The 25,043-nt window shown below is 38.2% G+C and overlaps 1 protein-coding gene across 23 annotated transcripts in view; it reads right to left on the bottom strand.

Moving 5' to 3' along the window:
* The window catches only part of RIMS2 (regulating synaptic membrane exocytosis 2), a 459,423-nt gene that overhangs the window by 374,850 nt on the left and 59,530 nt on the right, over positions 1-25,043 (bottom strand). For all 23 annotated transcript variants that reach the window (XM_050709066.1, XM_035546281.2, XM_050709068.1 and 20 more), the window contains one exon: positions 2,043-2,253. In XM_050709066.1, coding sequence (XP_050565023.1) covers positions 2,043-2,253 — 211 coding nt within the window. The remainder of the gene's footprint in view (positions 1-2,042; positions 2,254-25,043) is intronic.

The raw sequence follows: 25,043 nt of genomic DNA, 5'->3' as shown, positions 1-25,043 counted from the left end.
ATTAATTTTATCTGTTTGATCTAGAAGGAACTTCCACATAATGATCATTTTTGTACAAAATGGACTTAATTTTAATGCAAGCGTATGAATTAGCTATGTAAGCTAAAGGTATCAACTTTAGTAAGGGTAAGTGATGTCTGTTACATTTACTAAAATTCCTTCAAGGAGTCACTGAGTAAGTGATACCTGCTGATATAGCTGAGTTTGGCCTCTGGGATTTTAAAGAATATCAGTGGCCATGAAATAGGAATAAATTATTCCCTGAGAAAACTTTATTAGTTTAAGACAAAAAGAAAAGAACATAAATAAATGGTCAGGGCTTTTTAAGGGAGAGGTATCACCAGTGAAGCCTCACAGAGAATCTCTCTAGAGATGCTCTGTCCAGCGTATTCATAAGTGATCAAGAACAGAAAGGAATGAGAGCCAGAAAAGTTTATTTACCACACTAAGTTATCCAGAGTAGTAGAAAAATACCAACTGAGAAGAGTTGCTGAACAGACTCGTAATACTGAAAGCAGAAGCGGGCTTGCAGAAAGACAGATTTAGGTTAGACTAAGAAAAACTTTCTAAGCAGTGGACCTAAGAGGGTATGGAAGAATCTCACTGGAAACCTGTCAAGAGACAGTAGAGAAATATCGGCCAAGTTCAGATTCATCCTGAGGAAGATTCCTTCCAACTCAAACCATTCTATGATTCTAAATGATGTCTCAGAACATCTCATTAGAAGAAGCCTTCCTCCTAATGCTTTTATTCTTTGACTCTAACTATGTAGACATTATGAATCCAAGAAACTGTCTCAATTGTATTTTATAATCAGATGAAATCAGTACAGGAATTATTATATCTCTGATTAATGGTAACACAATTTAGTTATAAAAAGCAATAATAATGTGATCTTACTCAAGACAAAAGGTTCTATACAAATTTTTAAATTACTTTAACAAAATTTGGTCATATCAAGGCAGTTTGACAGATTTACACAATCTCAGTTACTTTAATCATCAGCAAGTAGCAGGTTCTTTTCTACCCCGTCAATCAAAACCTGAGTCCATTATTTAAGCCTCCTTTTCAATCTTGGACAAAAAATACATAACGTTGTCACCTGCCTTCCAAGCGATTAAGATAATATTTGCAGTTTGCATGGTATTTGCAATGACTATTACAAGAAGAAACTGATTTATGGAAATAAATGATACTGACAAATGATTACATTAATAAATAAATGATTGTATTGATTTACAGAAGATGTTGCAACAAAAGGCTAGCATAAGAAGTCCTGAGTAGTCAAGAATATTCTACAAATATCTGTATGAAACTGAGAAAGATATGTGAGATGTCAACATTTTATCTAAAACACTAAAACTTCTTTCAGAACTTAAGTTTTCTGATTACCTCTGTTCTACTGAATGTTTTATTTTACGACCAAACTTCTTAAAAATTCAACTTGCTGTTTTACGTGTTGTTGTACAATAAAAACCAGTATACTAGCTGAAGCTCCATACTGTTAGTGCATTGCATTTTTACTAAGAATATTTTAATGTAATATACTTACATGTGTATATATATGTGCATATGTTTAATAGATAAACATTTTAAAAGTCCTTAACATACTGTATATACTATTCTAACACTCATTTTACGATAATCTTGTACAGAGGATTCTGGGCAAGCATAACATTTTAAAAAAAAAACCCTTGCTCTAATTTGCAATAGTCACAGTGTCTCAACATTAGCATCACTAGCTCACTAGCTATACCTCCTGGTCTCCAATACAGAAACTCAGTCCTCTATTCAAAGAATTGTACTTGCATGAGTCTTACAGTAGAAATGTGGCATGTGTTAATGTAAAGGACACAGTCACAAATCCATCTGCAAATGGAAATTATTTGAAATGAGGACAGATGTCTCAGAAGACCCTAAAGTAGACATCATTTCATCCTTAAAGGAAATCTGTTTCAGTAGCTATGTGATTAGGATGCATAAGCAATGAATAAAAGATACTGAGGTTAGAAGCTTATTACTAAACTTTTGTAAGTCCATACCTTATTTGACCGTAAAGACACTCTTCCTCCACAGCGTGCACAGAATTTAGTTTGGCAATATGAACAGTTATGGCCACAGCCATCAGCAAATTTTGTTTTGTGGCAGATGCCACAAGTTGGGGCATCACCCTTCTGCTCCTGCTGCTGCTGTGATTCTTCGCCCATCTTCTTCACTTGCTCCTTATACATTTCAAACTGCTGATGTAATTTTCTGCCAAAGAAAAGAGATCATTAACAATTTGGTATTTTTCTTTTTATTTAGGCCCACAAATACTTCACAATCACTAAACAACAATCAACTTCAGAACACAAATCAGAGAGAAATACGTGTAATTTATAATATTCCAGAAGTGTAACCTTCAAGAACTACTTCTTCTCCAACTGAACTAAACTCTAGGAGGTGGCCCAACACTAGTAACATGCAGCACACAGTTCAGCTGTTACAAAGACAAGTAATTTGCTTTGGGACGTGACCAAGCTGCAAGCTGCAAATACAACAGTAGGAAACATGAAGTGAGTGATTCATAATCCCATGGTACTAGATGATAAACTGGTTAATAGCAGGAAAAAAAATCTCATTTATTTTTCCAAGTGCACTTTCACCTAGTTCCACCAGACACATGCAAGTATCTTATCTTAATACACCCTATCTTCATGTATCCAGCAACACTGGATATTGCCAATATTGCACAGATTAATTATTCTAAAATGCTTTATCAATCATTTATCAAGCAATGGGTGCAACCGCAAGCCCATAACAAGATATGTCAACTTAGCAACTAACTATCCATTATTTAAGCCATTCATATCATTACATAGTGACCACCACCTCATGCCACCTCACGGTAGAGGACTACCTTGGGTGTAAAAACTAGGGACAATATTTTAAGACACACACATACACACACAGAAATCCCACACGTTCTACCTTCCATTTCCAGTGGACTAGGAGCGCATTCATATTCAGCTATCAAGTTCATATTGCAATGATTCCTTCAGGCATGCTACTTCACTGATTTTCTGATCCCGTAATAATCAAACCTCTACATATGATAGCTATGTTGTCTCACTACAATAAAAGTTACAGACTCATTTCATGTTCTATAATAGATTTTTTTAAAACCCTTATTTCTAAAGGTAAAAAATGACATGGGAAATTTAATTTTCATCGTAAAATTTCAGTTTCCTGTGGTTGCTGAAAAAGGCTGGAAAATGTGACATAGTATAAGATATTGAATCACAAAGAGAAAGCAAGAACTTCAACTTCTCTTTTATTTTTATCCCTGTGATTTAAAGGGGTCTGACCCATGATCTTTAGTAGGGAATGATTCTTAGTGGGGAATTCTACTCACCTAATTTTGCTAATTGAGACTGTAAATTTCAGCAACCTAAGAATTACTAATCTAGTCTAAGCACTTTATCTACTATCCTGGACAGACACGAGCACAACCAAAAAAATGAAGCATTTCCTATGAAACATTAAAATGGTATAGTAAGCCCAAAAAAAAAGTGCAAGAGATTTATTTTTCTTAGAATTAGTTTTCCAGAGATTCTTGAGATTACTTTTTTTTTAATATATATACATATATATGTATGAAGTCTAACATTGCACAGAGAGTAAGAAGCTGGGAGACCAGCTTCTTTAATACAGAAATATATATTTTATACAGTTCAGCTATAAATTAATGATACAAAATGGCTTCATCAGAAGAGTCAGAGGCTCTTACCAAGACAGACATTAGCGCACTCAGTCAGTTTAAAATTACTTCAAACAGTATTTATTTACTACGGTTCCCCACACATACGGCAGTAACTGTTGGTATTTGCTTGAGTACTTTCAGGAAAACTCCCCTAAAAATATAATTTGTGTTATACCACAGAGGAGCCATAGGATTTAAGAGGCAGCTCCCACCCTCTGTCAGGCAAGGCAGGAGGTAGGCCTCTTCTGTGCAGCAATAGGACGTCTCCTGCTCTCAGCCTCCACTGGCCTTTTCCCAGAGAGAAAGCAGGTTTGCTTCATACGACTTATGCCTCATCTTTCTAATCTACCAGCTCTTGTCACTTGAGTTCAGTTTTGAGTCCACACACTGCCCTCAGACCGCAGCAGTCCCTTGCGCGCTGCCAGGAGCTCTGGCCTGAGGCAGAGCAGAGAGGGCCCACTGCTCCCCCAGCCCCACAGGAGGGACATGGGGACACCGCGGGAGGGACGTGGGAACACTGCCTGAGGGACATGGGGACACCACGGGAGGGACGTGGGAACACTGCCTGAGGGACATGGGGACACCACGGGAGGGACTTGGGGACACCGCTGCCCCGGCAGGAGCCTGAGGGGTCAGGGGCAAGGGGCTTCCTCCGCCTGCTCTCCGGGTCCAGGAGTTCGCTGCTGACTGTTCTGTGTTGAATGAGGCAGGACACAAGTCACTAGCAAGAAAGAGCTGGATGAAGTTGAGAACAACATTTCGTTCTGGAAATCTGGCACATTTCATCATTTTACACTGACAGCACTATACAACGGGTAGTTGGCAGTCTGGCCCACGTCCATCAATAACACATGCAATCCCCGAGACCTTGCTTGCTGTTTAGTTTTGCCAAACATTGTGTTCTTCATTTAATGCATATTATCTATGCTGAACTTCAAGTTTATTTTAGGTTGCATTTAGTTTTGTGGCTTCCTTTTAATCTACAGCCTTTGTTTTTATGATTATTTTCTTACCAGTCTCACTGATGCATAAAAAGCACAAGCCTTTTGCCAATTCCTAAGCCTCATGTACTGAAATAATTTCACTTTTGTTTCCTCTTGGGCACAAGCATCTATGCAAAGGTCACTGTAACTTTTGCCTCAAAGTATAAACTTTTCAAGGTTACTTTACAGAGAAATTTTCTAAAATCCTCATTCTAGTAGCAAATATTTTTTCTGCCAAAATAGTTCATTATTACATCATTTTCTGTTTCAAGAGAAGTATTACACATTTTGACAGCTGTTGGAAAAAATTAAACACAGAAGACAAAAGTCTATTAAATAATCAGTCTACACACAGTATGCATTCTACTTACTGAGCAGAACCACTTGGAATGAATATGCATACTTGAAACAAAATTAAAAAAAAAAAACTTTCTATGGAATATAATAATCATTTCTTAACATCTAGGTTACAAGGGTTTAAGCCAAAAAAAAAAGAAGTAATAACATGAAGTGATAAAAAGAATAATTCAGTACTTGTGTAACATTTTGTAAAAACTGTGTAACATTACAGAAAACATAACAAATAAAATCCCATTTTGGTCAAGTTGTCTGCATTCACATCTCCACTCAGAACGCTGCTGCCTCTGAGGGCTCAGGAGCTCAGCCACCAGGGGACCAAAAGCAACCAGTATCAAGCCTCCCATTTCCAGTCCCCGCACTCCCAGGAGGTCCTCTGCTAATGCGAGGGGCCCAAGATCCATGCTGTGAGTCTTAAAAACCGTGTTCTGCAGATTACCTGCATATCAGGCCAAAATGCCTCTCCATAATACAAATCTTATTATTAGACATGCTAGGGTTTCTGTTTGTAAACCCAAATAATTACATTGAGCGATACAGTAAAAAAATATTTAAGTGGAAAACTTAGCAATGGGTATCTATAACCCTTACCTATGTGTATTTGGACGATGGCCTCAATAGCACCGTCACACACCATCTGTTTGTCCTGATGCAAAATCTCTCTCCTTTTCCACATTGTTTCCAAAAAAATACAAGAATGTACTTAAACTACTGTTGTAGTTTTAGAGGGAAAGGAGAGGCTGGTAGGAGTCTATGCATTAATAATGATGGAAAGTTAAGGTGGAAAACTGACATTTAAGTTCTGGTCATTTTCATCGCCTGTGAGAATGAGTTCCCTGAATCACACTCATATCTGCTGGAAGTTACACTGGTGAAGTTCATGAGGCTTATATCACTAGTCAAGACTTGCGTACTATAAAACTGTATCTGAGATAGCTGCATAGAGTACATTTGAGTATTAATGCAACCATTTGTAAAAACTGTCAAGGTCAAAAAGGTGTTTGTTTTGTTTTGTTTTGTTTTCTGGAAAGGAGTTCATTTAATTCTGCTTATCCTTGGTTCCCCACACCCTTCTGGCAATGAGAAATGCAGTATCAACCAAAGAGCAGGAATCCACGGGCCTCTCATGAACCATGAGCTACTGCCAAAGGTAAATAAGAAAAGCAAGTTCAGTCATCTGACTTCTGTTATTACAATGCAGAAGTTGTTTTGTCCTGTCCTCCAGAAGTGTCCACAGATTTTGCAGTATTTTATCCCCCCAAAAAAAATCCTTAATACTGACAGGAAGCTCCAAAGCTACTGCTGCCTTAGAAAAGTTCACTTCAACGGTTCTGAAATTTCCAAAGCTGAGTACCCAGGGTGTAGAAGGCAGACAGCAGCCACTTCTCAGATCCTGGCTACAGTTCTCTCAAAGTTTTGTCATTATTTTTTTCCCACTGATTGAAGCCTGTGCCTCATTTCCAATTCCCAGGCACAGAGCACGGATGTGGCTGGAATCCAGACTTCAAAAAAGGGTTTGTTCACTCTCAGTTCTGCCAAGTCCCTTCATTCAACCATTTTTTCAGCACAGTGGCAGCAACCACCCGTTAACAGATACATCATTTTTCCCTCTACAGTATCAAACACTTAAAGCTTTCTACTTTTACAATAGTGCTAGCGAACCTGCCACTAAGCACACCCACTTCTTATCTGAATGGATATTATTCTTATGCATGTAATCCCATGTGTTAGGGACAACTGACAAAAGACCTCACATGTATTTTCAGCACTATGTAAGGAAATGGGCAGCAAAACTTTGAGTTTATGCTTTCATACTGGCGTGTGGAGGCTATAAAGAAGTAACTTTAAAAAGAAAACTATCTTCAGAAATGCAAAAGAGAGCTTTCCTGAATCGTAAAATGTCGGTTTTGCCAGTATATGGCTGAAATGAGAAAGGAGACCACATAAAACTCCTTTTCATAAGATCATGATTCTGCTTTAAGTCCAACAGATAAAGACAAATTATTAAGCAATGGAAGACTCAAGCCCAATTTCATAACAGAACCTCCCATCAAATTCTGCTTAAAATTAATGAGTTATCACACAGAGGCTGATAACACAACTACAGTTTCAATGTCACTCATAATCCAGAGTTTTGAGCTTTTGTACCACTGAAAATGAAATCCTGTCTGAAACTAGATGCCAGCAGTGATCTCTACAACATTCACTTAACCCACAGCACTTTAACTTTCTGTCAAAATGAACTTTCCACTGTCTCATTAAGCTGATGTACAATTTTAATTGTCTGGTTTCCTCACATGAACAATAATTAACTATTTTCTACTGTCAGTAGGTTTAACTTCAGAGCTAACTACCTCAGTGATATTTCTAAGCTTCAGCTTTACCTAAAACAAATTCTACTGAAAAATATTTAGAGAATGCAAGTTGAAAAAGGTTAAAAAACAAACTGTGCAGTAAAATGCTACTTTTTAATCTATGCTGGTGGGAACTTAGTACAAGCCACTCTTAAAAGTAAAAGATATGGACAAGAGGAGGTCTTCAAGCTGCTCCATATCCATTCTCTCTTTGTCATTTATTAGGGCTTTTTGCAAAGGCGACCAGTTTGCACTATTCCATGTTCTCTGCTTATTTGACCTCCCTCACCAAACAGCAAATATTCCTCATTGCTCTGTTCTTATGTCATAATGAATTAATCTTGCATGATCATAAATGTGCTTGCAACTACAGACAAAGTCACATCATTGAATCTAGTTTATTTATTAAGAAACTCAATTAGAAAAAAAAAAAGAAAAAAAGACAAGCAAAGATGAGAGGGAAAAAACAACTCCGTTTTAACAACTTAGTAGGATAAGACTGAATAGATCGACAGGCTGGTGAGACTGAAAGTCTAACTGTAACTGGAAGGATTACAAGGATTACTCTACCTGTCCCTTTTTTTTTTTCTTTCTTTTTTCTGTTTTTTTTTAATTATTATTATTTTTTATAATGCTCAGTATTGAATAAAACTGCATCCTTTGTTAATAACTGTTTATTAGCCGCAGTGAGGCTGCTCTTTACTGGCAAGGTAGCAGTGAACAACAGAATTCTAGGTACAATAGGCTTGCACAAGGCTACAAGAAAAAGTAAACATGCAGAAGATTAACATATGGCCAACTAAAGGCTGATCCAATTAATCTTACGATATTTCTGTGTGGGTTTAATGACAGCACGATAAAGCCAGGCAATATGTACATAAAGGAAAAAAGAAAGGAACTCCTGGTTGTGCCCGTTAGTTCCAGGTTTCCTTAAAAAACACTAACACTTGCTTCTTCCTTTTCTGTAGCAGACAGTTCAAGCTAATTGCAAGACTGAATTAGGAAGTGATATCTTCGTGACTGTCTTTTTATTTGTTAAAATTAATCTGCAACTGAATTTTTGAATGTATTTTCACAATCTGTACTATATAAAAAGCTATAAAGTCCCAATTAAGGTTTAAAGAGGCAGAATGTAGTAACACATCCAACTCATTCTAGCTAAATTTTTTATTCTTTCTCCATTAAAACGTCTTTGCTATTCTTCTAATGAATTTTGCCAGCTACTTCTATACCTTCTCCACCTATACTGGAAATATCACTAGGACTGCTTTTTTAATGCATCCAGCAGGTAAAGTAAATCCACATTGTTGCATACAATAGAGGTAGTTTTCCAAATACTCTTTTTCCTACCATGTGACAAGGCTGGCCCTTCCCAGGTAATTTTAGGTGTCCTTCAAAGTAAGATTAACCATGCCAGCTGTAACAGGCAAAGGTAATCTTCCAGTGCCTGACTAATAATAGGAAACTCTCCAAGTTCATTCCACAACTACATTGCCTCAATTAAAAATACTTTATCTCCAGCTCCATGGGCTTTGTCCCTGTGTTTGCATTCCCCACTATCCCACAGGAGCAGCTCTGGTAAAGTGCTGAAGCTGTAAGTACTAATCCACAGCTGACAGGGAAGATCAGGAGCCAGTAGTTGGACTTTGAGTAAAAGCAGGCTGCCAGGAAGTGCGTGTGGCAGAGCACAGGAACAGGCTCTTTAAAGATGGTCATTTGTACTGTCATTTAATTTATATTCAAGCCCAGTAAAAGAAAACTCAATTAGAAATTACAGATATACAGACGATTATTGTCAAATGTTGTTTTTTGGTTGTTGTTTGTGTGTTTTGTTGTGTGTTTTTTTAACTAGTTTGTTATGAAGCAAGGTGTAAACAGCTACCCACATGTATATGCCATACACATCCAGATACTTTCAACCTCATCTGATCAATTTCAAACAAATCTGATGGGAAAGAACAATTGCCTGAAAGAAATTCGGGTTACAAATTTGGAAAAATAGCCATACTGATAGAAGAGCACTTTTGGAACTGTTTAGTCAAGGGGGAAAAATGCATCCTGAGCTCAAGCTTTACTGAATATTGGAAAGGATACAGGATTTCTCATTTGAGAGAGCGACCTGATAGGTGATACTATTTGAATCTCCAGCTATGCTGATAGCATAACAACATCACATATTGCAGCTGATAAGCACCTTGTGTTAAGTGGTAGTGGAGTTCTCAGTAGCAGTGCACAGGAGCAATGGGTCTTTCCAACCACATGAAGTTTAACAAAAGCAAGTGCCGGGTCCTGCACCTGGGACGGGGCAACCCTGGCTATACGTACAGACTGGGCGATGAGACGCTGGAGAGCAGCCCCGCAGAGAGGGATCTGGGGGTTGTGGTTGACAGCAAGTTGAATATGAGCCAGCAGTGTGCCCTGGCAGCCAGGAGGGCCAACCGTATCCTGGGGTGCATCAAGCACGGCATTGCTAGTCAGTCGAGGGAAGTGATTGTCCCGCTCTGCTCTGCACTGGTGCGGCCTCACCTCTAGTACTGTGTGCAGTTCTGGGAACCACAGTACAAAAAGGACATTAAACTGTTGGAGAGTGTCCAGAGGAGGGCGACGAAGATGGTGAAGGGCCTAGAGGGTAAGACTTATGAGGAGTGGCTGAGGTCACCGGGCCTGTTCAGCCTGGAGAAGAGGAGGCTGAGGGGGGACCTCATCGCAGTCTACAACTTCCTCGCGAGAGGGAGTGGAGAGGCAGGTGACCTATTCTCCGTTATCACCAGTGACAGGACCCATGGGAACGGTGTGAAGCTGAGGCAGGGGAAGTTTAGGCTGGACATCAGGAAGAGGTTCTTCACTGAGAGGGTGGTCGCACACTGGAACAGGCTCCCCAGTGAAGTAGTCACTGCACGAAGCCTGTCTGAATTTAAGAAGAGATTGGACTGTGCACTTAGTCACGTGGTCTAAACTTTTGGGCAGACCTGTGCGGTGCCAGGAGTTGGACTTGATGATCCTTATGGGTCCCTTCCAACTCAGGATATTCTATGATTCTATGATTTCAGCATTCAGTCTCCTACTGATGCTGACCAGCATCTGTCCTTAATTTCTACAGAGAACACTCAAAGGACAGGACAAATCCATAGCATGCGTATCGCTGTAAAATAAACTCATCAAACTTTTGGTGGGATGTAGCATCACACATGTTTAGAATCCAGACACTCCCCACTGTCACCACGTGTGGTGATCTAGGTACTAGGAAACTCCAGGTGGACACCAAAGTTTCTCAGACCGCTATATCAATCAGCCACAACAATCCTCGCTGTGAAAGGCTGTATGTATTAGCTCTAGTTCCAAACCACTTGTTTGGAAAGGAAAGTCAGAGCTCCCTGCTAAGCAGAAGGGAAATAATATTTTAAAGATGATTTTTTAACAGAAAACTACTTTAAAGTTAGGATTGTTTTGTAGTTACTGCAACATCCCTATGAGGTTTATGCAAAAATTAAGATTTATTTAGATATTTTCCATGCAAAGTTGACACACGTACAGACATATGCAGACTTTTATCCCCTATGCAACAATTCTCACCCGAAATTTAGATCACCAAGTACACTTGGCTGAGGCTCTCAGAAAAATAATCCTTGTACAGTCTATTTTTATACCATCACTCTACATTTTAGATTTAAAAACCATGCAGATTTTTGTAACTGTTGTTTTATTTTTCTTCCTGATTCACTCAATGGAAATGTTTTGTAACAGAGACCTCGTATCAGTCTAAAATTATTAGAAATAGTGCTGCATGTTGGCTATTTCTGATTTTTTTCAGACACTTTGTGTTAGGTAACCAAATAAATATCAGTTGTAAACAATCTTGTCCACATTTATATACTTTTTTAAATCTCACCTCCTGTCACTGAATAAATTCGGCAGTCATCACAAATTTCACTTTAAATAAAGGGGCTGAATATCAGATGCATTATTAGACCCTTATTTCTTAAAGAACAGCCTCATTATTAAAAATTACACAAAATACCATTCTATTCAAATAATTCACCCACAAAAAAAAGTTTCCCAATTTATCATACATTTGCCTGGTTTTCATAAATCATACTGTTATTTACTTTACACATTTCCTTTTAAGGGATACAGGGTTTACCAAACGTACCTTAAAAATGCTAATTCAGTGGCTGACTATTAAGTGCACTACAACATTATTACATTTATAAAGGGCATTTTCAGCAGAGATAATATTTCTCACAGTCACTCAGGTTACTTTATTTGCATCATCAGTAAACTTACGAAAAGAAGCCATTAACTTCATGCCTGTAGTTTTAAAAATGCCCCAAAAAACGAATTTACTGTGTTGAACTTTTTTGTAATCTTTACTATGAAAGGCAAAATTATTCTTTCATTAGACAATTACACTCAAAACCTAAATAAATACATGCCAAATAATAGGTCAGACTGTCTTGGCTCCGACATGTAACACCTCCAGACATTACAGTATCATGATTAGAGTGAGTTCATTCCACATTGTTTACAACATTCATGAGCAGCTTCAATTATTAAGCAGCCCCTATCTTTTTACCTCTGCGACAGGATTGTTCCTATCTTGACAATTTTCCTTTTTTAACGAACAGGAAATAAATTTGAACAATGTTAAGGAAGGTAGTATATGCAAGCCTCAGTTGTGTTTACTGTAGTGTTAGCTCATCTTCATCTATGTAAACTACACCAACGTGCTTGATGCTGAATTATCACCACCATAGATATTGTAATAGGTGGTAGTAATTAATTATGGTGGATCTGGGTTTTGTATGGTTTATGAATATCAGTATTCTTACTGTAAAAGGATCACCAGTGAAGCCACCGTGCTAGCAGCACTACACGGGGAGATCCTGTTGAAATACCTCTCCCATTTTCAGGAGAATGTCATTTTCCATATTGTTCATGTTTTAAAAGTAACAGGAAGTAGGGCCAAAACACATCAATTACCTTCACCAGGTTAGTATAACATCTTCTAGAAACAAAGTGAAGAAATGGTTCCTGACACTGAAATTCAAATATAAAAATAATTACGATTTTTCAGGTGCAAGTAGCTCACAAAGGGAGAGGGATGCTCTTGCCTGCAGGAGAGATTATTATGAGTGCGTGAACATGGCGTGTAACAATTTTCCCCATGTTAATTGTATCTAAAGCCAGGCTGCCATACCTTCCCTTTAGTCAAAAAGTTCACTAAACTCAACACTTGACTGAACTAAAACATAATGATAATTAGGTTAACACATTATTTCTCCATTTTAGGTAAACAGTATTTGATAATAACTGAAAAGATAAAGAGATTTGTGCCCCAGAAACAGTATAAACAGTAGTTAATCTAACACTATTCCTAAAAGATAACGTTTGACTTTTCTAAATAATCAGAGCTGTGCAAAACCAGTCCCCTCCCCCCACAAAAAAATATATGTGACAGAAAAGATCAAAATTCAATCCTATATTTATATCATTTATTCTCTTAATTAAAGCTTATTAATTAATCATTAAGGTCTGAGCCCTGTTGGGCATAAACGAGGGCTGTAAGACAACAGTACTGAGCCACCAGTAGGCCTGCTGATCATGCTTTGCTGTTCATAACCCAGTGGAGTGGAAATGTGGGGTAAGAGCAGGCCCTGAAAACCAGAAGAGGCAAGAAGGACACCGTGACACTCACAGGCCAGGAACCAGCCCAGAGACAGCTCTGTGAAATTCGCTTTTCCTGTAACACTTAAACGCTATTCTCTGCCAAGATTGTGATCTCAGTTCATTAAAGCCTTTTCCTGGAGTACTTCTGTTTGGAAAAACAGTAAATAGAAGCAGATTCTACTCACATTTGTTTTAGCATAATTGCACTTAAGTCAAACAAGCCCTAGTTCTGTTCTTCATCAATCCGCTTCCTGTGTAACAGTTCTCATACTCAAGCACTGTATTTCTCCATCTTGCTGGGCAGGGCTCATAGGTTACTATATAGACTACTGTACCATATACGTGATCCTGTAAGTTGCTGAGAAATCTTTTTGTTTAAATAGTAAGATGCACAGATCTGAACCGATCAGTTCAGCCAGCTCAGAGTCACTGCAAATCAGACCTGGCAGGCTCTGACAGACCTTACTCCATCTCGTTGTTCTCCCTTTGCCCCTTCCCACTGAGTTATCTTCAACTGTCATGGTATTTCAACAAATCTACTATCATAAATTAAAGATACCGTTGATAATCTCCAATATATTTAGCAGAAAAATTATCAATTATCCTTCCTACAGCAAAACAAGGTCAATTCCACCTGAAGAGTCTAAGTCCACACGTTTGAAAACAATCACCATTCTTATTTTAGATAAGCCCTTTGCATCCAGGATTGACCAGGTCCATGGACACTAACATTCAAATGCTCAGTATCAACACTGATAAATGTCCATTTCTTCTTTGTGCTAATGCAACTGACCCGTTACAAAACAGATCTTTGTAACTATGTTTCCAGCATTGGAAGCAGTATCCTTCTTTAAATATGGCCACCCAAAAAAAGTCGATTATATATACATCTCCCTTTCGTCTTTCTGTTGGCAGAGAGGCAAAGGCGCTGCCTATGACATAACTGCCAATACCTGAACAAATCACCATCTAAAAAGCTGAGCATAGCAGACAAAAGTTTTTATCCTGGGATTATCGTGACTCATCAGTACATGTTTAACCAAAGAAACAGTATTTATTTAGTGTACATAGGTAATTAATATTGACATAGTTAAGGAGTATACACAATGGAGTCATAAATTCAATAGTAAACCTTTTAGAGAATAGTTTCCAAGAGTACAGATAGCAGAACGTTTTCTTAAAAGATTCATTAAGGATAATATAAAGAGAAGAATGCAGTGCCATCATTATGTATGACGAGACATGGCTGGAATAAATCTGTTAACTCAAATACACACTCAATGTTGAAACAGGCAACATTCTGCTGTTTCAGAGGTCATCCGTTAATCAGATTTTTGTCATACAAATGTTGTGGTTTTCACCCTGTTGGTGAACACCACAGTAGACACAAGAAAACATGTTCTGCCCTTAGGCACGTAACTGGGAGATGGGGGGTCCCCAACTGTTCCAAAACTGCTTTCTGACACGGTTCTGTATCCACGGGCAAAGCAGACCTGCGCTGGGCAGGCTGTGTTCCTGCTGACAGCACTCACATTCTCTTTCCACTGAATATCCTTGCACTGAATCAAGAACATCCCCTTCCTAAAAGAAAACTATCCTTAGTATTCAGCTGTGGAAGCATGGAATACACAAATGGATGTAAAGCTTACTAAAGGATAAGAAGGGGTGACATGTAGAAGGCATAACTGGAATTACTGGCAAGTTGAAATCACAGAATCATGATTGTGACAGACCAAAATTCCCAATAGCATACAATAAAAACTGGGTTTTTGTTTCTGTGAGACTGCTTTTTTGCCCTATGACAATCTTCACCGTCTGTTAATGTTATTCATAGATGAGACTTTGTACCCAGTAGTGCTCATCCTCACCCCAGGCTTCTGATCGACTCACCCTGGCACCATCTGTCTATGTTTGTTCTGAGTCCAAGATACTCCAGGAGCCACATCACTATGAATTTACTTCAACTTTCTCTCTATACAGATCATAATCAGAAAAACATCTTTAGGAAGAGATAAGTGAATTTCCTTCTTCTGTAAAATCAATAGTGCTGTTACTATGATCACAGAAGGCCAGCCAAGAGAGCACATGCAAGAGCAAATGGGGATGATTATATTGAAAAATTAGAAAGATCCACTCATCTACAAAATAAAGGGCTGTTTGCTGATTTCATCGATACAAACGTTTGGAGGACCATGCTCTTTTTGGACTGTAACTGAGATATTCTGGATACCCACTCGGTCAACCTCAAATCTCTAGAAGCAGACTAGAGCAGGAACTACCATCATGACACAACAAGCTGCGCCTGGTGATGAAGGACAACCATCTCACCTAGTGTGTCTTTCCTGGGCAAATGTGGCAGAGCTCCACATCCTACAGTCAGCCTTTCTAAACCACTCCGTTCCTTTCCTGCCATAAATAAGGGAGGACAAATTGACACTTCTTCCCTCTAGTCAAACTGCCCCTCCAGACCTTTTAGAACAAGGAACAAATACTTCATTTTATTTATATCTAACAAACTGGCCAAACACATAAAAGCATAGAACAGAGAATAAACTCTTCCAAAGCCAAACACAACACTGGTTCACAGCTATCAGTTACACAGAAATGGTATTGAAAGGAGTTGTTAGTTTAGAAGCACGTAACCAACATTTGAACTTTCTCCAGGAAAGCTCTGCAGCTGGGAAGCCTAATTGTATTTCCAGTGTGCCTAATTGTGTTTCCTGACCCCAGGGGACAGGAATTCCCCACATACTGATGGCTGACAGGCCTGGTTCTGCTTTTGACCTGCAAGTAAGCAAAAATACCCAGTTATGTGAAACTTAGCATGAAAATCAACCACTGTTTCCCCTGGTATCATTAGCAGCTGGAAGTGCTCGATACTTCACAGTAGCACTCAGCACTACCTGCACCCGGGTCATTTGCAGAAGTCATTTGCCCAGGTATAAAGTGCCCTCAGTATGTGCATTCAGTAACAAACATTAAGATGTAGGGCTTAAACCACACAGCCAGACTTTGTGAAGCACCAAACATCTTCCAGTGCCAACAAAACCAGGTGGAGTTAAAAGGTACCCAACATTTCTAGTGCTACTGTCACTAACTTAGAGTGTTTTAAAACCTACTTTCTTGTTCTGATATTGTTTATTGGTTCATGAACCTGATTCTTTTTTCAGAATTTTATGCAACCTTTTGAGGATAGTTACACAGTTATGACGTAAGAATTGATTCATCCATGACGATTAAATCTTTCCCTTCTACTGAATATTTAACCAACATCGTTCATGGTGTGCTTTTCACATCTTAAGATCAATCATACATGATAGAAAGAGAAAATTGTGTTTATTGCTTTAAGAAGAAGCTGCACCTTTGGCGCAAAAAAAAAAAAATATTCAGAATCCTTTATGTCTCAAATTAGCATTCATTAAAACTACCCTTTTGAAAGCCTTTTTATGACACCAATCACTGCTTATTTAAGAGGACTGATACAATTGATAATTTTAAAACTTCGGTATAGACAGATTATAAAACTTGGTCTGATTTAAGTCATTATTGAAAATACTATAACCACTACTATCTGGTCGTGTAGCAGGATCAAAAGTTCTTAACCAACTTACCGTTATGCCTTCAGATCATACACCAAAGACAGTCCGGATGTACCATACAGATCTCTCCTCTAAGTTTCAGGCTGTGATTCTGTCTATGCAGAAATGCTGTGCAATTGCTGAGCTCCCAAACTTTCCTTCAGTTTCAGGCACGGGTAGTGCAAGTTCCATATGATAAATTTTTTGTTCTATATTCCCAATGGGAATAATGAATCAGCAACAAAAACTTAATGGAGGACAAAGAATAACTTAAGGCATGCCATGTGACGTAGATAATGTAAATCCCGCTGAAATTCAGGCTTTGGTATTTGTTATGTTCACAAGGAGAATCATGAACCTGGCCACTATTCATCAGTGATTCCTGTATTCTTTATTTTCTGCCCAAGTATCAAATCACAAATTCTCCCAGCATGAAGAGGAATCCAAGAGTAGCAAAAAGCTTACAGTATTTTGTGTCAACCTGTAAGTAACACATAAGGAGCAGAAGACATTCTCTTTTTCTTTTCTTGTGCTTAGTCTCTGACAAGTTGTCTCCAGGAATGTGACTAAAAGATTATTTTAAGAAAATAGCAGCTTTATAAGAAAGCTAAGAATATCTTGATTATGACAATATTTCTTTGTTAAGAAATGGTTAACAAAAAGATAATTTTCTAACTGTGGATTTTCCTCAAATCTGAGGCTAATAAAGATATATATCATGAATGTTTATTTAAAAATTAAGACATAATCCATGAAAAATATTTTCTATATTGGGTATTGAATACTCACTCCTGAATAAAACTCAGGATGTTTCTATAGCATAAATCTGTTTTTGCAACACTTAATAATTGCCTACATTTCCATATATGCTCTTTTCTGAAATTGAGTCTGCCCTTTGTGAAATTGAAGCCTTTTTAAATATTTCCAGAGAGTTTTAGTCAGACTACTTCAGCAAAACCAGCCACTCTTTTACCAGCCCTGACAGATACAAAAGAGGACATAAAGGAGTAGGTATCCATAATGGAATGAAAATTGCATGGGAACACAGAAGCATATTAGAGGAGGAAAATAAAAATGTAAGTGATGGATATTCACTTGTTTCAAATGTGCGCGAGGGAATTTGCTCACTTAGCATCAGAGATGAGCAGGATAGGCCACTGACGGCCACATTTAAACATGTTGTTACACATATAAATGATCATTTGCAGTCTAAAATGGTCATGAACATTTGGGAAAGTAAGGTTCCAATTTTATTTGGCAAGTCAAAAACATTTTGTTCTGTTTGGGCATCATGATAAAAACAGATGTCTTGGAACTAGCAATATTCCAAGTATAATAAGGTTCACACCACTTCTACCCACAAAAGGTAGTTTTCTCTGTCATTTTCAAGGAAAAAGATTTTAAATTATTAAGAATAATGCATAGCCAGTAGAGTGCAGCAGCTGAGATACAATCCTCTCTAGAAGGTTTGACCTTCCTAAGATTTGGTACACATATATACTGAACTTGCTGTATGACCTTTACCATCAGTTCTTTAGAGAACAAAATGCCAAATCTTCTTTGAAAAAAATGAAAATATCCATTATGGTTATACTCAGTGCCAAAATAAGTGGATAGCTTTCACATCTTGCAAGAATCCCTTTTGCCACTGTCACGAAGGCAGGTGCCATTGGAGACTGGGCTCAGTGACTCAGCTGCATGCTTAACATGCTTCCCCCTTATTATAGTGAGATTACCACTCCTGTCTTGTTTCAGTCAAGCTTAAGCCAGCATTTTCTAAATGTATTTGCTTATCTCATTCAGACAACCTGTCATCCCTCTAGGGGTACTGTCCATTTCTTTTGGAAAGCAGCTCAAAGCAGGATGTTGTCAGCATATTAGTAGCACCACAGACCATGAGATCCAAAAACTCTGAGAAATTCCAAAAAATATGAGAGAAAATCTTCTCATATAAAGCTTTCTGGAGCTGCTTTACTTATGTTACAAAATACTGCAGTCTGTGCGGCCTAGGTAGCAATGGGTTTATTTAAACCTTATGCATATACATACGGAAACATTCTGTTCTTAGTCATACTAATTTTTTTATTATTATTATTGTGCAGAACACAAAATAGCTTGAGATTTTAGTATGCTATTTAGCTAACATAGCTTCATTTCAGCTCTACTTTATTTAAAAGTACAATTATTTTCCTTTCTTATTATTTATCTATTATCTTATTAGAGTGAAGTATATACATTGGGATTATCCGATTTGGGGGGAGGAGGGGTGTCACTTTTTCTTTGCCCATAATGGTAACTGCTGACCAACTAAATATTTTTGGTTTTGTTCTTCTCTTTCTATTTGCAAGACCATTTCTCCTTTTAACCCTGGATCCTCAGGGAATTCGTTATTATAACACACCACATGGCTTTTGTTTAAAGATTACTTTTTTTCTTCCATGAATAGGTATTTTCCCAAACAATAAGTTCCTCACATTGTCGCTGAGTGTTTTTTAATTCCTCAATTAATAACATTTATCAAAAATGTGAAATCTAGTATCTTTGAACATTCTGTGGGTTTTGTATGCAAAATTACATTTTGCGTGTTAAAACTAAAACAGACAAGTTGGATTCAAAGTTAAATCCAGAAAAATATATTTCTTATGATCACATCTATCTGTCCCTAACATGTTCAGCTCTGCCTTTTGATAAAACCAAAACCCACCATATTCATTACTATTATCTTGGCATCACTAATAATGTGAACAATACAACCAACATAAATAAGGCTTTCTTACATTAAATATTAGGAGGAAAAAATCTGATATGAGGTCTAGGGCATCTTTACAAGTCAGTCAACTGTAACTTTATGCTAAAAGTGGTAATTTTTACCAGTCTCATGACAGTAGTGGTCATGATCAGTCATTAGAACCACACAGCAGAAGTTGCTGAGTTACCTCATATTGACTTTATTTGGAGACAAAAACAGTTTTATAGTTAAAAAGGTATTTGGGAGATTTATAATATTTGACTTTGAGATAGCTCGATAGCTACAATCTCAGAATCTTTTTTTTTAATACCATAAATTATACTTTTATTTTCAGCTCATTTACTCTCAGTTTTCTCTCCATCTTCCTGTCTGAGAAAATAAACACAGTAGAGCGCTAGACTTCTCACGACTCCAATTTCACAAGTGTATTGGCTGCAGAGATATATTTTTCTCTTTAAGAAAAATATTCCTTCAAGTGGAATGTGCTATTTTCAACAGGTTCTATTAAAAACCATACTGAACAGCAACTACACAGACTGCAAATAAACCTGCTGACTATATATAGTGTAACTTTCATTGAACAGTTTTTTATGTGGGCTTGCTATCACACTTGCAGTAGTCAGTATGATGAAATTCAAAGCTACCTAGTGTTTGGTAGCCATATTGTTTACATAGGAAATTTAGAATACAAAAATAATGATCCATGGATTTATGATAAATATTTGAGAAATGCCAATGTATTTTAACTTGAATTCATTAGATATTCTAATAAATGGAGAGATCCTTTCAGAAATTGCTTTATTTCAGACACTGACTAAAATATCCACTAGGTATTAATGGCATGATGCTCAACAAAGGAAAATGCTGGGTTCTGTACCTGGGATGGAGACAAATGGCTGGAAAGTAGCTCAGCAGAAAGGGATGTCTGGATGCTGGTCAACAGCAGGCTCAACAAGAGCCTGCGGTGTGCCCTGGCAGCCAAGAGGGCAAACTGTATTCTGGGATGCACTAAATGCAGCACCGCCAGCAAGCCTAGAGAGGTGATTATTCCACTATATTTAGCACTGGTGTGGCCTCACCTTGGTTAGTGTGTGCAGTTTTGGGCTCCACAATATAGTCCTATAGGGAGAGGCTGAGAACGCTTGTGTTGTCTGGTCTGGAGAAGAGGAGGCCAAGAGGCAACCTCACAGCTCTCTGCAGCCTCCTGAGGAGGGGAAGCACAGAGCGAGGTGCCGGCCTCTGCTCCCTGGGAACTGATGACAGGATGCACAGGAACGGCACAGAGCTACCAGGAGTGGTTCAGACTGGACATCAGGAGAAATTTCTTTACTGTGAGGGTAGTCAAACACTGGGACAGGCTTCCTAGAGAGGTGGCTGATGCCCTGTGCCTGTCAGTGTTCAAGAGGCTTTTGGATGATGCCCTTAATAATTAGCTTTAACTTTTCATGGGGAAAGCAATAAATAAAAAAATAAAAATCTTTTGGGTATTTGGATATCTTTAAGCAGCGAATGTTAAGAAACTTTCTTTCCTAAGCCACTGTAGTATCTAAGGAATTACATAACACAAGAAGGACTCCCCCAATAAAATTAATAGGCAGCAGGTTCAAAGCAGACAGAAGGTCACAACTCTCCTATACAACACCTAATTAAATTGCAGAATTCATTTCACCAAGTTCTGAAGCCAAAAATATAAATAGGTTTCAAATGGGATTGAAAATGCTTATGGCAGAGAGATTTGTAATGGCTATGAAATAAATGCAGCAATACGCATGCCGCCTTCACCTCAGGAAACCACTACAACACAGCCAAGTGGCTGTACCAGAATTACTCTCTGCATGCCCTGCTCCATATGTGAGTTCTTAAATATCCATTGCTGGGCATTGCCAATACAGATTATGGGAATACCTCTATTTTGATTGGAGCTTAGTGCAATTAAATAACTTTCCAAGGTCCTTACAAAAAAATATACAAACAAGTCAAAAGCTTATGCACAAAGAACATCAGCAAGTCCTAATGAAGAAAAATCCATATATACCTTTTACAAAATACGTGCCATATATATGTGAAGAAACAAAACCTGACAGGCTAATTGTTGAGCAATTGCTCAACAGTTGAAGCAGTTTCTTCAGAGGGCAGCTATGGATTTCTACTCTGTAAGGATGCCAACATGGAAAGACCTTGAACAGTGCAGGTAAAACTCATGATGAAATACACAGGAGCTGGAGATAAAAATATTCTTTATCAAGGAAGACCAGATATGCAAGACCACTCTCAATATTGAACCTTTGATCCATCATGACAGCTGGGACAAATGCCCAAAGACTGCAGGAAAGCAAATGTCACTCCTGCCTTCAGGAAAGGCACAAAGGAGGGCCCAGGGAAAGTACAGGCCGGGCAGCCTCACCTCAGTCCCCGGCAAGCTGATGGAACGGCTCATCCTGGAAACCATTTCCAGGCACACAAAGGGCAAAAAGGTTACCTGGAGTAGTCAGTGTGGATTCACCAGAGGAAGTCATACTTGACCAACTTAATGAACTTCTGTGATGAAATGAGTGGCTTAATAGATGAGAGGAGAGCAATGGATATCATCTACTTTGTCTCCGGGAAGACTTTCCACACCATCTGCCCACAAGATTCTCACAGAGAAGTTGATGAACTATGGGCTGGATGAACTGATGCAATGTGGATTGACACAAAACTGGGAAGAGTGGCAGATACACCAGAGGGACCTAGACTGGCTGGAGAAATGGGCTGACAGGAACCTCATGAAGTTCAACGAGGGGAAATGCAAAGTCCTGCACCTGGAGAAGAACAACCCCAGGTTGGACACAGGCTGGACCCTACCCAGCTGAAAAGAAGCTTGGCAGAAAAGGACCTGGAGCTCCTGATGGACAGCAAGTTGAACATGAGCCAACAACGTGTACCCTTGGGGCAAAGAAGGTCAGTGGTATTCAGGGCTGTATTAAGCAAAGTATCGCCAGGAAGTCAAGTGAGATGATCCTTCCCCACTGCTCAGTCCTGGTGAGGCCACACCTGGAGTACTGTGTCCAGTTCTGGGCTCCCCGGTACAACAGAGACCTGGACATTCTGGAGTGAACCCAGCAAAGCGTAACAAAGATGATAAAGGGACTGGAGCACACAGTATGAGAAAAGGATGAGAGAGCTGGGTCTGTTCAGCCTGGAGAAGAAGAGGTTCAAGGGGGTTCTCATCAATGTCTGTAAATACCTGAAGGGAGGGTGCAAAGAGGACAGAGGCAGGCTCTCTTCTGTGGTGCCCGGTGCCAGGACAGGAGGCAATAGGCACAAACTGTACCACAAGAGGCTACATTTAAACATCAGGAAGCACTTAACTGTGAGTGTGACTGGGCACAAGAAGGTTTCCCAAAAAGGTTATGGAGTCTCCCTCCTTGGAGACTGATGTTTAAAAACCGTCTGGACATGGTCCTGGGCAAGTGACTCTAGGTGACCCTGCTTGAGCAGGGCAGGTTGGACAAGACATCCAGAGGGAATTTTAAACCTCAAATATTCTGTGGTTCTGTGATAAAAAATTCATGTCCAAAGGATGTCAAACTATTCCTGCCTCAAAAATACGTTGAGAGCAAAACGGAATTTCATAACATGATACCTTACATTCTCAACCACTAGCATGATTCCTTCTCTGCCTTCTCACACATTTTGTCCTCCCCAGATTAACTGTAAATAAGTTTTCCATCACTGAAATTGGACAGCCAGATGTATCTTAAAATCCATTACAGACTCAGATACTGGCAGTGATTTCAAGTGGAAAATGTGCAGACATTTATAGATAGTGGTAAAAATGTCTTCAGGCATACAGACTTCTGCGTCTTACAATGATCCCCGAGTACAACAGTCCTCTGAAATCCATTAAAGTCAGAAAAAGAAATTAAATAAAAAAGTTGCACTATTAATATTTCTGTTCTACTTTTCTCTGTGAAAGTTTACAATAATCACAAAAATAAATCACGTTCATTAATAAATCAATGATATGATATGAACACAAATACACAGTGCTGGAAGACACTTTAAAAAGTCACATAATCCATTCTCTTGTCCTAGTGAGAACCACCTACACTTGGGTCTCTTGTAACAACAGATATTTACCTAGCCAAATCTAAGATTTTCAGTGACAGAGCTTCCACACAAGCCCCAGGCAAACTACTTAAGCATTTTAAGTTTTTGTTCCATTAAAAAGTTTTCCCTACCAAACTGAATTGCTGAATCCTCCCTGGCACAACTTCAGTTTAATTCTTTCTACTTGAACACGAGCAGAATAGAGAGGAGATAAATTTCCTTCCAAACTACGACAACTTTCTGCATAATTAAAGATTTGTTCATCTCCTTCATCCCCTGGGATTTTCTCTCCAGCAGGCTAAACCATCTCGTATGTTTCAATCTTTCTTTATACATGCCATATTATTTAGACATATGACTAATCTTTCTTATTGCTCTCCAATGAACACTAACCACTCCACATCATTTTTGAAATACAGTTTCCAAAACAGAGCACACTATTCCAGGTGAGACATTACCAAAGCTTAGCAGAGTGAAAACATTTCTTCACAGAGGATCCGGGCTTATTGTGTATACATCCCCTTATGCCATTCACATCCTTCACAAATACTGACGCTTCCTCAGTTGACGTACTATTATGGCTCCCAGATTCTCTGTCAAAGAACTTCTAGTTAGACAGTTTTTTTTCCATACTAGGTCAACTGCATAAACTATCCCTACCTAACTAAACTACCTTACATTCATCCTGCTGAATAGTATCAGACCTCTATTGCATGGCACCATAACACCATAACCATAGCTTGCTTTTATTCAGGATATTTTTGGAATATAACCCTGCTATTAAATATCATACTTCTCAGATGCCTTGTGGCATCTATAAATTCAACGAGTTTACAGCATAGTTCATTTCCTAGTTATCTAATAAAAACACTGAAGAAAATTGTTTCCCCAGAAATGGCTGTTCAAAAAAAATCCTTCCATTATAACAGTAATTTTAACAGTATTTATAAGTGTTTTTTCAGCAACTAGAACTCGGTCATTTACATTAAGAACAGTATTTTGTTTCTTCAAAGCTATATGCTTCACATGTACAATACTGGTAACCAGAACAAACTTTGATGCATTGAAGAGATTAAGAATACAAAGGAGATGCTGTGAACAAAATTTAATATTGCAAATACCTAACCATAATCAATAAAGAAAAACTCCACTACTAGTAATATACACAATTTAGTAAGAAATTCAGTGAGGAAATAAGACCCAGAGCTCAAAATAATACATTGCCTTACAGAATATCAATTTTATGGCCTATTTCTCTGTTCAATTTTGTCAAAATTTCTGTGTATTTTCAAAAAAATAATTAACTGTTTTCATGCCCTGTATGAAACTCCACTTAAATACACATATTTAAAAATAAACTAAAACTGATTCTAACTGAAATATAATTAATAACAAATAATATGCGTGTCTTAAACCACTTACACATGGGTTCAAAAGCAAACATTTATTTTGTAATGTGAAATTATAAAACAATCCATTTAAGAAGAAAATACATAACCATTTAAAGTTCAAATAATATCA

The sequence above is a fragment of the Cygnus atratus genome, chromosome 2 (genome assembly GCF_013377495.2).
Source record: "Cygnus atratus isolate AKBS03 ecotype Queensland, Australia chromosome 2, CAtr_DNAZoo_HiC_assembly, whole genome shotgun sequence".
Lineage (NCBI taxonomy): Eukaryota > Metazoa > Chordata > Aves > Anseriformes > Anatidae > Cygnus > Cygnus atratus.
This window is presented reverse-complemented; position numbering and strand designations above follow the sequence as displayed.